We start from the raw sequence: 17,225 nt of genomic DNA, 5'->3' as shown, positions 1-17,225 counted from the left end.
GCTCATCTCTACTACAAAGTGAATGTAGACATGTGGCTCATTGGAAGTTGTTCAAAAACACGATATTTTTCCTTTGTATGTACTATTTTATTCTATTCGTGTACCCTACACAACGATTGAATTTGCTGCATAGGTTCATTTACGCATTTGAATAAATTGAGCCGTTTTTGAATACGTTAGCCGCTCGCTTGTGTCGTTTTTTCATTTCGCTTGCAGACGGTCAACGGCGAACAGTATTTTACTCTTGCTTCTTGTTAATGGCGGTCTTTTGATCGAAGTCGGAACGTCTCTCTTCGATTTTGCTTGTTATTCAGTCAATCACCGCATACGTTTCGTTCCGGAAAGTGAATTGTGATTATCTACTGCGGTTCCGTGTCGTTTTCTGGTGTACAAGTGCTTACCGTCTACCCCCCTTATGGTGAAAATTCTAAGCCTCAAATAGCAAATTAATAGAGTGCAAGTTTTCGTGTCTCGGACGAGGCGTAATCTGCTGTTTTCTGTTTGAAAAGGGATTTGGCAAACCGTAGTGCAACACCTGCGACGTTTTCTAAGCAGCAACATGACCGATATCCGGGTAAGTTTACGGTTCATGTGTAAAGAATTTCCGTCGGTGAGGGGTTTATGAGAAGTTAGACAGGGTGAAAAGACAACGAGCCGGTAGTTGCCGGTACGGCGGGGGAAAATTTTCATCTTGCCTCACATTGCTCGCACCTCCAACAATATTTACCCCTGAGAGTCCCTACCTGTAGTGGACTTATGAAAGGGTCCAGACATTGGAAATGAATGAACATGTTGCAGCGAAAAAGCTTTTTCAACGCTAGCGCTCCTGACCGATGTAGTTTGTTTACGGTGCATGCACAGTGACATATTTGTTGAGTGGTTGTTTTATTTTTATTCAAGCACCTTACATTCTCCAATGTGCAAAAGTTAATGAACAGTTTTAGCTGCATCGTTTCGGAAACATTTGAAATATATGAAACAAATTTCGAATGCAGCGGAATTTTTCAAATGCCGCCATTTTTGTTATACCCGCTTCATCGTTCTACTTGTGCCACCCCGTAAGCGGGTTGCTGTGTCTAATGGGTAGTTTTTTGCCCTCTTTCTCTGCTGATTCAAACTTCTTTTGCAGAGCGGGCTTATGTTGCTTTGTTTGCGACGACCCCGAATCATGTATGGCAGTGTTGCTAGGTTGATTGAAAAATATTACTGTTAAGAATTATGTTGATGTATTTTGCTGATCGAATTTTGTTTTTTTTCTGTTTCGTATTACAGGCAGCGCTTGCTGCTCAGCAGAATGGATCCGGTGCAACCGGAAGCCCGAAAATCGGGGGTAAATCAATCGAAAAAATCTATCAGAAAAAATCCCAACTGGAGCATATTCTACTGCGTCCCGACACGTACATCGGTTCTGTCGAGCACCTCAAGGACACCATGTGGGTGTACGATACGGAGGCAAATAAAATGGTCCAACGGGAAATCACATATGTACCCGGGTTGTACAAAATTTTCGACGAAATCTTGGTAAATGCGGCGGACAATAAACAACGTGATGCTAAAATGTCGGCAATAAAAATTGATATCAATCAGGAGACGAACACCATTTCGATCTGGAACAACGGGCAAGGTATTCCGGTGGTAATGCACAAGGAAGAGAAAATGTACGTTCCCACTATGATTTTCGGTCACTTGTTGACTTCCTCCAATTACAATGATGAAGAGGAAAAAGTGACCGGTGGTAGGAACGGCTTCGGAGCTAAATTGTGTAATATCTTCAGTACTAAGTTCACTGTTGAAACGGCCAACAAGCAGTACAAGAAATGCTTCAAGCAAATTTGGGGTGACAACATGGGGAAAGCTGCTGAGCCGAAAATACGGGAAGACTATACCGGAGAAGATTACACTAAGATTACGTTCTCACCGGATTTGAAAAAGTTCAAGATGGAAAAACTAGATGACGATATCGTCGGGTTGATGTCGCGGCGTGCGTTTGATGTGGCTGCTTCAACACGAGGCGTTAGTGTTTTCCTGAATGGAAAGAAACTTCCCGTGAAGACATTCAAGGACTACATCGACCTGTATCTCAAGGATCAACAGGATGAGATTGGAGGATCGGTAAAAGTTTCCTATGAGAATGCAAACGAACGCTGGGAAGTGGCCGTAACTCTGTCCGATCGAGGCTTTCAGCAGGTTTCCTTTGTCAATTCGATTGCCACTACCAAGGGTGGTAGACACGTGGATTACATTACGGATATGATTGTAAAGCAGCTGATCGAAGTGCTGAAGAAGAAAAACAAGGGTGGCATTAACATTAAACCATTCCAAGTTAAGAACCACATGTGGGTTTTCATCAATTGTCTGATCGTCAATCCAACTTTTGATTCGCAAACAAAGGAAAACATGACTCTACAGGCGAAGAGTTTCGGTTCGAAGTGCACCCTTTCGGAAAAATTTATCACCACCGTTTCCAAAAGTGGAATCGTTGAGTCGGTTTTGCAATGGGCAAAGTTCAAAGCTCAAACCGAACTCAACAAAGCGTCCGGTTCGAAGAAATCCAAGATCAAGGGTGTTCCAAAATTGGAAGACGCTAATGATGCTGGTTCTAGAAATTCATTGAACTGTACGCTGATCCTAACGGAGGGAGACTCCGCCAAGACATTGGCTGTGTCCGGTTTGGGTGTAGTAGGACGTGATACCTACGGAGTTTTTCCTCTACGCGGTAAGCTCTTGAACGTACGTGAAGCTACTCACAAGCAGATTTTGGAGAACGCTGAAATTAACAATCTGATTAAGATCGTCGGTTTACAGTACAAAAAGAAATACATTACGATAGACGATTTGAAAACCTTGCGCTACGGTAAAGTTATGATTATGACTGATCAGGATCAGGACGGTTCTCACATTAAAGGTCTGCTAATCAATTTTATCCACACGAACTGGCCGGAATTGCTGCGTCTACCGTTTCTCGAAGAGTTTATCACACCGATTGTGAAGGCATCCAAGAAGAACGGCGAAGAGCTTTCCTTCTTCTCGTTGCCAGAATTTGAAGAGTGGAAATCGGAAACGGCGAACTCGCACACCTACAATATCAAATACTATAAGGGTTTGGGTACTTCCACCTCCAAGGAGGCAAAGGAGTACTTCCAGAACATGGAACGTCACCGAATCCTGTTCAAGTATGACAGCAGCACCGATGATGATGCGATTACTATGGCATTCTCCAAGAAATGCATCGATCAGCGTAAGGAATGGCTCACGAATCACATGGAGGAGAACCGCCATCGCAAACAGGTTGGCCTTCCGGAGCGGTATCTGTATACCAAGACAACCCGCGCCATCAGTTACAAAGAGTTCGTCAATCTCGAGTTGGTACTTTTCTCGAATTCTGACAACGTCCGTTCGATTCCGTGCATGTTGGATGGCCTGAAGCCCGGTCAGCGCAAAGTCCTGTTCACCGTGTTCAAACGTAACGACAAACGCGAAGTCAAGGTCGCTCAGCTGGCCGGATCGGTCGCGGAAATGTCCGCCTACCATCACGGTGAGACATCGCTGTGTTCGACTATCGTCAATCTGGCGCAGAACTACGTCGGCAGCAACAACATCAATCTGCTGTATCCGGGTGGTCAGTTCGGTACCCGTTTGTCCGGTGGTAAGGACAGCGCCAGCCCTCGTTACATTTTCACCATGATGTCACCGTTGACGCGGCTGATCTTCCATCCGTTGGATGATCCGCTGCTGGAGTATCAGTTCGAAGACAACCAGAAGATCGAACCGGTCTGGTATCTGCCGATCATTCCGATGGTGCTGGTTAATGGAGCCGAAGGTAAGCGTGTGCAGTATTTTGTTGGTCTTATTTTCTTTTTTGTTTCGAAACATAAATTTCACATATGAATTTACTGCCATACTCACATATCAGTCTCATTTGAAAAATCGAAATGTTGAGGAAAACCAGTAACAGCCAATAAGGATTGTTTGAACTGACGATATAGAACAGGGTACTCAAAGTTTGGGATAGTTTATGATCGATTTTCTCTATTTAATAATTAATTTATTGTTAATTTGCAATATGATCAAATATTGCCGGAACTTAATGTAACGGTTCGTTGTTGAGCTAAGCTTTTTCCCATGTTTGCAATATTTCAGCTCATCGAATAATTATATTTGCCGAGAATAAGTAATAATTTTCGAAAATTCCTATAAATTAACATAAATTGACGAATGAGTCGCGCTCTTCCAGTGAAAAACGAAGAACATTGAACCAGAATAATGATTTCAATATAATGAAAATTGCACAAAATAACTAATAATTTTGTGATTTACTTTTTCTTTTATTCATTTATGTTAAATAAATGTTTACTTTTTTCGTTTTGTTGCGACTTATTCTTTGTATTGATCTTTTGTTTTGTTGTTAAATATGAAATTTAATATTGAATTTTTCTGTTGGAAGCGGCATCCGCCTTTTCGAGCCGGAAAGATTTTCTGACTCCATGCGTGGGGCTGGGGACCGAACCCAGGTTGGATGTGTGAAAGGCATCGACTCATCCATCACGCTATAACCTACGAAAAAGAAACTTTTCAAACGATTTAAATTTTATTTTAATCTTTTTAATTATATGTAGTACAGAGGGCTAAATTTGGTAGGTGAAATCGATTTTTGTTTACGCTTTAGATGAACTAGAAAAACTTGACGGAAAGACATTATCTTCAAAGTGCAATCGAAATGATATCAGTCAAACGATTTTTGCAATCCTAGTCTTGGTCAATTCAGAATATTAGTATTCCAGAATAAAATGTTGGATTTTGAAACGATCGTTACTAATCCGGTTAACGAATTATTCACCGAAGAGGCAGTTTTGTCGTGCTTTTTGTATATTACGCGAATTATTGTAAAGCAGGTATGTCTATCTCGGGCTAAAGATTCCTGTTTTGCAGCAATGTAAATCACAGGGCTGTTATGGTCGCGCGGATTTCGCGATTTTCGGAGATTTGGCGCAGTTTCTGCACAGACTTTAATGCTGGAGTTGTTGGAAAGATTATCGCACTCAAAGATATTTATGTCTGATAGAAGATATCGTCTCAGTGAAAACACATTCTATAATGCAAAGAACGTAATAAATGGAATGCTATTCTTCAATAATATGGTAACAAATTTTGTGTGTGATAAACATCGCATTCTTAAAGCAAAATTTGTACGACTGGCTTACGAAGCGAAGTTGGACAACAGAAGAAACGAAGAAGAAAAAGTTAAAACGTTAATTTAGTGTTGGACCCGACGGTGACAAGAAATTGTTCTAATAATGTGTTGGTTACACTATTAAACATTTTCATTTGTTCTTTACGTTCGAATATAGTAACCTGCACTTCCTTCGTCATACGTCCTTTACAAGCACGACTAGATTCTATATACACCAATTTCTCTGCTGCGTTCGACAAAATGAATCATCACGTAACGATCTCCAAGTTAAGTAGACTGGGATTTAACGGATCATTTTTGAATTGGCTTCGATCATATCTAACTGGTTATGAAATGACATTGAAAATACCTTACCTTATCTAACAGCTATAGGCCTGGGGTGTCCTTTTGCTGTATCAAGAATACGTCTCCACTATAACTCGGTCCATGGCTGCTCGTCGCCAGCCACTCAAGGCACGGATGCTTCTGAAATCACCCTCCACTTGATCGATCCACCTTGCTCGCTGCGCTCCTCTTCTTCTTGTACCAGTCGGATTAGATTCAAGAACCATTTTCACTGAGCTGTCGTCCGACATTCTTATGACATGCCCAGCCCATCGTAGACGTCCGATTTTAGCTGTCCGTACGATGGGTGGTTCTCCTAGCAGCTTTTGCAATTCGTGATTCATACACCGTCTCCACGTTCCGCCACCCATCTGCACTCCGCCATAGATGGTCCTCAGTACCTTTCTTTAGAAAACACTGAGGGCGCGTTGGTCCTCTGCCAACATAGTCCAGGTCTCGTGGCCATAAAGAATAACCGGTCTAATGAGCGTTTTGTAGATGTTCAATTTCGTGCGGTGGCGTATTTTTCTCGATCGAAGGGTTTTTCTGAGTCCGAAGTACGCACGATTCCCTGCCAAAATACGTCTCTGTATTTCTCTGCTGGTGTCATTGTCGGGGGTCACCAGTGAGCCCAAATACACAAACTCGTTTACCACCTCGATATCGTCACCGTCTATCTATATTCGTGGTGGGAGCCGTAGTGTTTCTTCTCTAGAGCCTCTTCCTCTCATGTATTTTGTTTTCGACGCATTTATGGCCAGTCCGATACGCCTAGCTTCAGCTTTCAGTCCGATGTAGGTTTCCGTCATCTTCTCAAGGTTACGTGTTACAATATCAATATCGTCAGAGAAGCCAAAAAGTTGTACGGACTTTCGGAAGATCGTGCCACTCGTGTCGATCTTCGCTCTTCGAATCACACCTTCCAGGGTAATATTGAACAAAATACAAGAAATTCCATCACCTTGACGTAGCCCTCTCCGAGATTCGTAGGGACTCGAGAGCGTCCCAGATACTCGGACGTAGCACATCACTCTATCCATCGTTGCTTTGACCAATCGCGTCAGTTTATCCGGGAAACCGTATTCGTGCATGATCTGCCATAGCTGTTCTCGATCGATTGTGTCGTATGCCACTTTGAAGTCAATAAATAGGTGATTCGAAGATACGTTGTATTCACGACACTTCTGGAGTACTTGTCTTATCGCGAATATGTGATCCGCAGTGGCGCGGGCTCCAGTAAATCCCGCTTGGTACGGCCCTACGAATTCCTTAGCTATTGGTGATAGACGACGGCAAAGGATTTGGGAGAGTGAGTACCTTGTAGGCGGCGTTGAGCAATGTGATTGCGCGGTAATTGCAACAATCTAGCTTATCGCCCTTTTTGCAGACGGGACATACCACTCTATCCATCCATTCCTGCGATAGAATCTCCTCCTCCCAAATCTTAGAAATCATCCAGTGCAGCGCTCTAGCCAGTGCCTCTCCTCCATGTTTGAGCAGCTCGCCTGGTAACGGCTTTGTTGTTCCTCAGCTTGCCAATCCCCTCACTTATCCCCGTCAGATAAGGTGCTGGGAATCTGTCGTCGGCTGAGCGTGCACCCAGATTGATTCCAGTGTCGTTCTCTGTATCCTGTGCTTCGCCATTCAGATGCTCGTCATAGTACTGCTTCCACCTGTCGATCACCTCACGTTCGTTCGTGAGAAGGTTACCTCTGGTATCTGCACATTTCGGCCTGTGGCGTGAAGCTTCTACGTGAGCGGTTCAACTTCTCATAGAATTTCCGTGTATCATTTGCGCAGTACAGCAGTTCCATCGCTTCGCGATCTTGGTCTTCCTGGTGGCGCTTTTTCCTCCAGAAAACCGTGTTCTGTCTGGTCCGTGCCTGACTGTATCGTTCCTCGTTCGCTCTAGTGCGGTGTTGCAGCATCCTCGCCCTTGCTGCATTCTTCTCTTCGACCAACTGCTGACATTCGCCGGCAGTGCTACTCACGGCGGATCTTATATTCCTCCAGCCGTCTTCAAGAATCGCCGCGCCAAGCTGCTCTTCCGTTGGTAGCACTTGCTCCAGTTGTTGCGCGTATTCCTGTGTAGTACGAACACTACGTAGCTGCTCGAGATTGAGTCCCGGCGTTCCTGTGCGACGAGTATTGTGCACCGCCGATAGTTTTGAGCGCATACAAACCGCGGTAGTGGTCAGAATCAATATTGGCACTGCGGTAAGTGCGGACATTGATGACCCCGGAGAAGAATCGCCCGTCGATGAGAACGTGGTCGATTTGATTTTCCGTATGTTTATCAGGTGATCTTCAGATGGCTTTGTGGATATCTTTGCGGGGGAAGAAGGTGCTCCGAACTACCATTCCTCGGGAGGCTGCAAAGTTTACGCATCGTTGACCGTTGTCGTTTGTTACCGCGTACAGGCTCTCCAGCCCGATCATGGGTCTGTACATTGCCTCCCGGCCTACCTAAGCATTCATGTCGCCGATGACGAGTTTTACATCCCTCCGTGGACAGATGTCGTAGATTCGTTTCAGCTGTGCGTAAAATGCTTCGTTCTCGTCATCGGGTTTCGTTTTATGTGGGCAGTGCACGTTGATAATGGTGTAATTGAAGAAACGGCCCTTGATCTTCAATACGCACATTCTATCACTGATTGTCTGCCACCCAATCACGCGCTGGCGCATCTTGCCCAACACTACAAATCCCGTTCCTAGAACGTTGGTTGTGCCATAGTTCTGGTAGAAGGTATCCGCTGGTTGCCCACTTTTCCACACCTTCTGTCCCGTCCAACAAAGTTCCTGCAGTGCTACGACATCGAAGCCGCGGATTAGAAGCTCATCATGCAGCATTCGGTCGTATCCTGGGAAGCCAAGCGATTTGCAGTTCCATGTGCCAAGCTTCCAACCGTTCCTTAATTTGTCGCGTAGGTCTTTGCCGATTATTCCGAGTCGTATTTCTTTCTTTATTGTTCGTAACTTCCTTTTTCCGGGCGGCTTGTTAGGCCTGCACCAACCTCCTGTCTCGCCGGAGGGCCATCGTGTCAGCACTATTTAAAGTCCCACACTGACACAAGGACGGTAATCAGCCGCTCCTAACATGGAGAACAGACGCTGTTTCGAGCCGCCACAACGTGGGGAACAGACGCTCGGGTAGGCTCGCTCTCTGTAAAGAGAAGGTAAGCCCCCCCCCCCCCCTTCCCTGTCAGCATACGACCAAAGTCGTGGTCGAGCCTGAACCTAACCACTGTTGGTAGGGTTTCAAAAATTTTAATTCGTGCCCCTATATAGAAAACAAAGACGTAGTCCTACGTCAAAATCAATGTCAAACCGAATGAAGCAAACTAAACAGGGATAACTGCATTACTAGAACTACGATCATACTGATCTCTAGACGCTTAACAGAATAATTTTGTTTAATGATATCTGTAATTTGAAATTAAATTTTCAGATATCAACCGATATCATCAAAATAAATAGTTTGTCATACTGAAAACGTGTCATTTTTTGCAGTAACATCAGGTTACAAAAAACATTGTAACATCAGGTTACAAAAAACATCACAAAACATTGTGAGATCAAAAAGGAGTCTTGGGCTACGAGCTTCTCAAACCATGGGATACTTCAAATACTAATCACTCGACAGCAAACGATGAAATTGAACCAAACATTGCTCGAAAAACTACCAGAATACTTCACTAGTCATGAGAAAACAAATTGTATCACGATAACGCTCCCGCACACACAGTGAAAGCTGTCAAGAACATCATTTCTGACTAATAGTACTGTTGTTGTACCGTTGAATTCCACTATGTCACGTCATTACACTCTCACAAAGTCACTATTTTCACAGTCTCTATTTTTCCGAAAGTGTATCAAACGTTATAATACAGATACGTATTTCGGAATGTTATTTACATCCTTCTTCAGTGTATAGTGACTTTGTGAGAGTGTAATGACGTGACATAGTGGAATTCAACGGTACAACAACAGTACTATTAGTGAGAATATTCTACTAACAGTTCAAACAGAAATTTAGTGATCATTTCTGAGCTCAGCTGGTGACTTGTTCAACCCACCATTTTTCCCCAACTTGCCCCTTTCGACTATTATTTGTTTTCATCGATGTCTCACTCAGCACTTGCTGAGCAGCACTTCATTTGTTATGAAAATGTGGAAAAATGACTTTGCTTTCGAAGACAAGTACTATGAATAAAGTAACATGAGTATATTTCTCACAATCATGTTGTATTTCCATTAAAAAAATCAGGCGGTAAATTTAAAACACTCTAAACTAAGTTTAAAACAATTTCTAATTTTTTTAAACGTTATGTGATTTGTTGTTAAAGTTCTGAAAAAATATGCATTTTAATCTGTACGCCAAATGACCATGATAAATCGATGAAATGAATGAACAATCTGATATGATTCTAATGTTTATTTTGTCCCCGTGTCTTCGAAGGTATCGGTACTGGTTGGTCAACCAAAATTCCAAATCATAACCCACGGGAAATCATCACCAATCTGCGCCGCATGCTCAACGGAGAAGAACCGAAAATTATGCATCCATGGTACAAGAACTTCCGCGGTTCAATCGAAAACGTTGGCCATCAGAAATACTTAACCGTGGGCAACCTGTCCCTGCTGGAGAATCAGAAGATCGAAATCTCCGAGTTGCCTATCGGTGTTTGGACCCAGGCATACAAGGAGAACACACTGGAACCGTTGCTGCACGGATCGGAAAAGCAGAAAGCCGTGATCTCCGATTACAAAGAGTATAACACGGACACGACGGTTCGGTTCGTGGTTTCGTTCTTGCCGGGTGAATACGATCGGCTCTATTCGGAGGAAGGTGGCTTCCATCGGGTATTCAAGCTAGTCAGCTCAACCTCGACTACGTGTATGCACGCTTTCGACGATAAAAATTATCTGAAACGTTACGAACATGCCAACGATATCTTCCACGAGTACTACAAGATTCGGCTGGAGTACTACGGTAAGCGCAAGGCGTACCTCGAAGGTATGTTGCAAGCTGAAGCCGACCGCCTGACAGATCAGGCTCGTTTCATTGTGGAGAAATGTGACCGATCACTAGTTGTTGAAAACAAAAAGCGGAAGGTTCTGATCGATGAACTGATCAAGAAAGGTTACCGGCCGGATCCGGTAAAGGAATGGAAGCGAGCCATTGCTATGGAGGAGGAAGAAGCTGATGAGCCAGAGGAGGAAGAGGGTGATGGCGAAGACGTCAAACCCGGCAAACCTAAGAAGCCTGTAGACCCGGAAAAGGCATTCCAGAAGCTAACCGATGTTAAGAAATTCGACTATCTGCTTGGAATGTCCATGTGGATGTTAACGGAAGAAAGGAAGAATGAACTGTTGAAACAGCGCGATAACAAGTTGGCTGAGTTAGCATCTCTCAAGAACAAGACCATGGAGATGTTGTGGCAGGATGATTTGGATGCGCTCTTGAAGAAGTTAGATGAAACCGAAGAGAAAGAACGCTTGGATGCTATCAGCACGGAGAAAAAGTTGAAGGCGGGTGCAGCGAAGACTGCCGGTCGTGGTATTAAAACCCTAGGAAAGAAGGTAGCCATCGATGATACCAAACCTAGCGCCATGGGCGAAGAGGTTGTTTTCAAGGTGACCGAGGAGTTGATTAAAAAGTACGAAAAGTCCACAGCTGTTGCAAATCCAAGGGTCAAGAAAGAAAAGAAGGAACCGGGTGAGGGCGGTGGCGGCGATGATGAATTTGATGCTTTGGTTGAAGGTAAAAAACCGAAGGTGAAGAAAGAGCCAAAAGAACCGAAAGAGCCTAAAGTTAAGAAAGAGAAGAAGGAGAAAAAGGAAAAGGATGGCATGAAGCAACCGAAGCTGAACTTTGGTGCAAAGGGCGCTGGAAAAGGAAGGGTACGTATAACCAAATGTTATTGAATCTAATGCGTACTCAATGTTGTTTTTATTTGTGCAGAAGAAGAAGACATCTAGTAGCGACGAAGAAGGTTTGTCCGATGTTAGTGATGACTTTGGAGTGGCAGTAGTGGTCCCGACACGCGAAAAAACAGAGAGGCGAGCTGCTTCAAAGGTATGGATGCAAATATTGCGCTCTCTTTTACGGCATGTATTTTATCAAACTGCATAATTTTCACCAGAAAATAAACTATTCCTTCAACGACGAAGAGGAGGATGATAACTTCGACAAGTCGGACGATGAGCTGTTCGATAACAACCCGGAAGTAGTATCGGGTGGGGCTCGAACGGCACCCGGCATGCTTGATGATGACAGTGATATTGAGGAATCCGGAGGCAACGATGTGATTGCTCTGGACAGTGACAATGATTCACCGGTGAAGCCCAAGAAGCCGGCCGCCAAACGAAAACTAGGTCCAAAGACAGATGCAACGGTCAAGGCACCAGCTGCTAAGCGTGGCCGTAAGAAGGCCGGAGCCGGCAGCAGTGAGGATGAAAAACCGAAGAAGGTAAATTAGGATTTGACCTCTTTTTTTGGGGTTTAAATTAAAAACGTTCTAATGTGCTTTATTTTCAGAAACCTAAGAAGAAGATGGATAGTGAATCCGAAGAGAGCGATGAAATATTCGATGATGACTCAGATTTTGAGTAAATCCTCAGTAGTTTCTTACCTTTACCCCAAAAGGATCGCAATTCAAGGTGACGTGCGAGCTCAGTTCGGACTATTCCGTAGAAAGTTGCACGTGAGTGTCGCAGTTGGAGATAATACGATATTTTTCACCGCAACGTACACGTCTGAAACAGTACATTGGAGAATAGTTGAAGTTCATATAATTTTGACCATCCACATTTTCTCTATTCAAACAAAACAGATATTTTTTAGCGCATTACTGACATAGCTTACCGTTAAAGACTAGAATGTAGTAGTATTCATCCACACCTAGCGTTTAAGTAATTTATACATTCATTTGTAAACCGTGTTTGTTTTTATTACTACAAAACAAATGTATGAACATAGCAGCGACAAGATTTGAGCCTGTATGTATTTGTGTGTGTGTAAGTGGGCTGAGAGATTGAAAGGAGGATAATTTTTGTACAAGTATTGGTGATTGTATGAATAAAAAAACCGTTTTGTCTATGGTATTGGCAACCAAACCAAAAATCTCTGCAAATGGCTTAAGTTAAATTGGGTTTTTGCGCTCCTAAACAGTTTTACCTAGAAAATTATTGTCTCAAATGCATGCGTATGGAAAAATGTGTGAGTAAACATGTTCAACTTAAGCAGCAATCTCGTTTTTGCGAAAGGAAATGTCCTCTACTCTATGTAACAAGAGCTGTAGATATCACCATGACAACGGTGTCTTTTTTTGTTTGAACTTATATCACATCCTTGATAAAACCATGTTACATAATACATATTTTGTTGTCTTGATTATGTTTATAAATAAATTTTCTTGTTTTCACACACTTAGAAAATTTCGCAGAACTCGGTAATTTTTTACCGAATTTTCAACAGCTGAACGTTCGGTAAATAAATTGATCAACGATCGTTCGGTACCTGCTAAACTGTCAAACAACTACCGTAAACTGTAAACCAAATGGATCTTAACGGATTGTTTTTTTTTTTATTTGTTTTCCTTTGGTTAAAGTTCTTGATTCTCGGATTTCAAAATACACATATTTACAAAAACGAATGAAGAAAATTTTCAACCCTTCAGAGAAAAGTTGACGTCATTGAAGTATAGTAAAAACATCGAAGTGTCTAAGATGACTACCCTGCGAAGCTCCGTACCAAGCAAAACATTCATTGAAAATATGATCGCCGATTTTCACTGCTAAACGACTATTCCTGATACATGATTTAAAGCCCTTATTACCGTTCTCACTTTCACTTCACTCGCATATCACTTCACTTGATTTCACCTATTACCAGTATCACACTCAGTGAAGTAATCACTAATTTTGGTAATTTGATGTCCATAATGACAACAAGCTCAACTAAGTAATTACTTTCTTCTCTGAAGCGACTTGTGATAAAGACCTACATTCATTTCACTCGATTTTCACCGTGAACTGATACCGATAATAAGAGTCACAATCACTTCACTTGATTTTCACCGTGTAGTGCAGGGGTTCCCAAAGTGGTCGATAAAGACCCCTTGGGGTCGATATCTTTTTTGCGGGGGTCAACGTAAACGAAAACTGACTATGGGGGTCGATGAGGTCTAAGAAACGACCCCCTATTGTTTGATATAAGTTGTTATTTGAATTATTTACGCTAAAAAAGTTTATTTGACCATCCGCAAAAATTGGTAAGTATTTTACATCAATATCAAAAAGTAAGAAATTGAATTTTCAAAGGAATTTGTTGATGGAGGTCTGAGGCCCAGGTTAATTTTAGTAAAGGGGTCCATGACTCAAAATAGTTTGGGAACCTCTGGTGTAGTGAAACCAATAAAAAGGGCCGTAGCCATTCAGTTCGTGATCACACTTCATCCTTACCGACAAGCATTAGTTTTGCCATTTTTTTGATTCACTTGTGACACGGTGCGTTGTCTTGATGAAACCATTTTTTTTCTTTGCCATATGCGGTCGTTTCTTTGCAATTTCAGCCATCAAACGCTTCAATAACGCTATTATAATATTCTCTGTTAATGGTATTTCCTTTCCCAAGATAGCCGATAAATATTACCTCACGCACATCCCAAAACACCGAGGCCGTAACCTTTCTAGCCGATTAATGTGCTTTGGGAGCCTTGGACGAGGTTTACCAGGTGCTGTCCACTCTGATGACGATCGTTTTGATTCCGTATTGAAATGATGAATCCATGTTTCGTCCATTGTCACATACCGACGCAAAAATTTCGGTTTGTTACGTTTAAACATAGCCAAACACCGCTTAGAGTCATCAATTCGTTTTTGTTTTTGGTCAACAGTGAGCAAACGCGGAACGTTCTTTAGATATCTTTACGATGTCATGTGACTTCACTTCTCGATCATTAAAAACGATTTTGTAAATTTTTTTATGTTTTCTAATTTTTCCGCCTAATTTGGACGTTCACTGCGTTCTTCATCATCGGTGTGATCACGTTTGGAGTCAGCAAACCAACGTTTTACTGTTGTTTCTGATGGAACGGAGTCCCCATAACACTTTTCAAGCTATTGCCTCGCTTGAACGGCATTTTTCACACCAAGAAGCAGTGTAAAACACATCCATTTTGATCCATTGATCTGAAATTGACGAAATCTGCGTCACTATTAGCACAGTAATGGAGACGTAGCGGAGTGTCAATTTAACTGTATTATTCTTCCTAGGATTTGAATGATGAGCTACAAGGCGCGTCCTCCGGGCTGTGGATGGGAGTGGATTTCAAACTAGTTTCAGATCAGATGTAAATTTGGTTGTGACTGAAGGCTCTTATTTATTTTTTACAATCAACAGACACAATTTGGTCCTAATGATAAATCCTAATAATATTCAGAAAATTTGTACATGTTCTGCTTCGTGACACATTAAAATCATACCCAGATGAAACACGGTTGAACGATCTCTGTAAACCAATAATAGAACCGTTTGCGCCATAGTTGGTACGTCGTATAGGAAGTCGAAGAAAAGCACTGTTGCGGAGAGCTCTGGGTCGCACATTAATATTAATTTCGTTGAGCAGAACGGGACAGTCGATCCTACCTTTGAATATATCTGCTATTATCAAAGCGCGTGATAATTCTCGTCGCACTTGCAATGTTTAGAGACCGATTAAGAACCCGCGACTTTCATAACTAGGTAGTTGATGAGGATCGGTCCACGGCAATCGGCGAAGAGCGAAGCGAACAAATCTGCGCTGTATTCCCTCAATTCTATGAGCACCGTTCAGGTAGCATGGGTTCCAGACTGCCGAGCAATATTCGAGAGTTGAACGAACAAGCGAGCAGTAAAGCGATTTTAGACAGTGTATGTCTGTAAAGTGGTTAGTTATTCTTATTAAGAATCCTAAGCTACGGGAAGCTTTAGCTGCAATGTAACTGATGTGATGCTTGAATTTAAGTTGTTCATTGAGATGGACGCCAAGATCCTTAACGCTAGTCGATCTTCCAATCAAGGATCCATCCAGAAAGTATTCGACATGCAATGGCATTTTTCTCCTCGTAAACGTAATGGCCGAGCACTTGTCTGGATTTACAATCATACGGTTAACTTTACACCAATCTGCGAAGATTAACAATTGCCGCTGGAGAAAGACTGCGTCTTCTAAGTGGCGGATGATGTGATAGATCTTGACACCATCAGCAAACGATAAGCGAGGACCTTGCAAGGCAAAATTGACATCATTGAAGTACAGTAAAAATATTAACGGTCCTAGATGACTTCCGTGTGGTATTCCGGATGATGCGAGGAACTCTCCGGAAGTATGATCGTCAATTTTAACCAGCCATCTCCGAGACAATTGAGCGGTTAAAAACGTCACTTATACCATTATATCTCCGGAACCAAAAAATGCCGCGATTTAATCTTTAAATTTGATAAACGACCCAACAGTAGTTTTAAAACGAGCCTAAGCTTGTAGAAATCGGTTCTGAGAAAATTGAGCGGTAATAAATGCTTTGAAACGTGCACGCACATAGACATTTTCGATCTCGTCGAGCTGAGTCTAGTGGTATAGAACACTATGGGTCTTTTATAGAGAAATTATTTATTACCGACTTATAACAGTGTAAACAGAGCTGCACAAATTATTGATTATAAAAAAAGATGAAGGTCATTTATCAAAAAAAAAAATTGCAACTTAAACTAGCATACACTGGGGTCTCTTTTTACGCGATTTTTTTCAATGCGGTTTCTTTTTACGCGAGTTTCCGAAGTTACACTTTTTTTACGCTGATGTCTATAGTTACGCGGTGTTTTCTCGGAATCAAAAAAATTTTTCAATTTTGGAAGTCTCAAAATTTTTCTATGTCCCAAAGTCGATTTTCACAAAAAATTTTTTTTCTGGGACTACACCAGATCTGGACTTTTCATGCATTTCTAAGATATTTGGCATCAAAATTATTTTTCTTTAGTTTGGAGGTTTGCTTATACGCGGATTTCCAAAGTTACGCGATCTTTTTCACGCGAATTTCCGAAGTTACGCGTGTTTTTACGCGGATTTCCGAAGTTACGCGGTTTTTTTTGCGGGGTTTTCGCCCTTATTCTGATTAACGTCGTATCGTTTTTTCCCTCGTATTTCATTTGTATTCCTCATAACGCTATCAAAATCAAAGGTAGCTATGATTCGATCGAAAAATCAATACGTCGTTATTCAGAATAAGGGCGTTTGTTTTATGTGCTTCGTATCCCCCGCGTAAAAGGAGACCTTAGTGTACTGTGAACTAATTTCTTTAAAAAAATGCGAATCTAATGAGGATAAGCCTGGATGCAATATATGATATAGAGGTTCTAGATCACATTTCTGAATACCGTATTTAAGTTCAACCTTAGTAAAATTTGAAGAACAGTTCCAGAACAAGATTAGAAAGTTTATGTCCTATGTCTGAGGAAAACTTTTTCATTGATTTCTATCCCAACTCACCATCTCACGTTAACGGTTGGGTACTGATCGATAGTTAAGCGTCTCTAGTTGAAACTATAGTAATCTGTAAAAAAAATCGTCGGTCTGCTGCGGCCCGTCATTTTTTCTAGGTCCGACAGTGCCGGGCGACGCTCGTGTGTTTAACAACATCAAAATCGTCGTCTGAGTACGAGAAAGGC

General features: G+C 42.2%; 1 protein-coding gene across 1 annotated transcript; it reads left to right on the top strand.

Annotated features, from left to right (window-relative positions):
• The first annotated feature begins 209 nt into the window (after window positions 1–209).
• On the top strand, window positions 210–12,834 carry LOC131427933 (DNA topoisomerase 2). Its single transcript, XM_058591526.1, has 6 exons — window positions 210–574; window positions 1,273–3,820; window positions 9,975–11,419; window positions 11,481–11,594; window positions 11,662–11,988; window positions 12,057–12,834. The coding sequence occupies exons 1-6, from the start codon at window positions 560–562 to the stop codon at window positions 12,129–12,131; spliced, it is 4,524 nt and encodes a 1,507-aa protein (XP_058447509.1). The 5' UTR covers window positions 210–559; the 3' UTR covers window positions 12,132–12,834.
• Window positions 12,835–17,225: the final 4,391 nt, after the last annotated feature.

The sequence above is a fragment of the Malaya genurostris genome, chromosome 2 (genome assembly GCF_030247185.1).
Source record: "Malaya genurostris strain Urasoe2022 chromosome 2, Malgen_1.1, whole genome shotgun sequence".
Classification (NCBI taxonomy): domain Eukaryota; kingdom Metazoa; phylum Arthropoda; class Insecta; order Diptera; family Culicidae; genus Malaya; species Malaya genurostris.
This window is presented reverse-complemented; position numbering and strand designations above follow the sequence as displayed.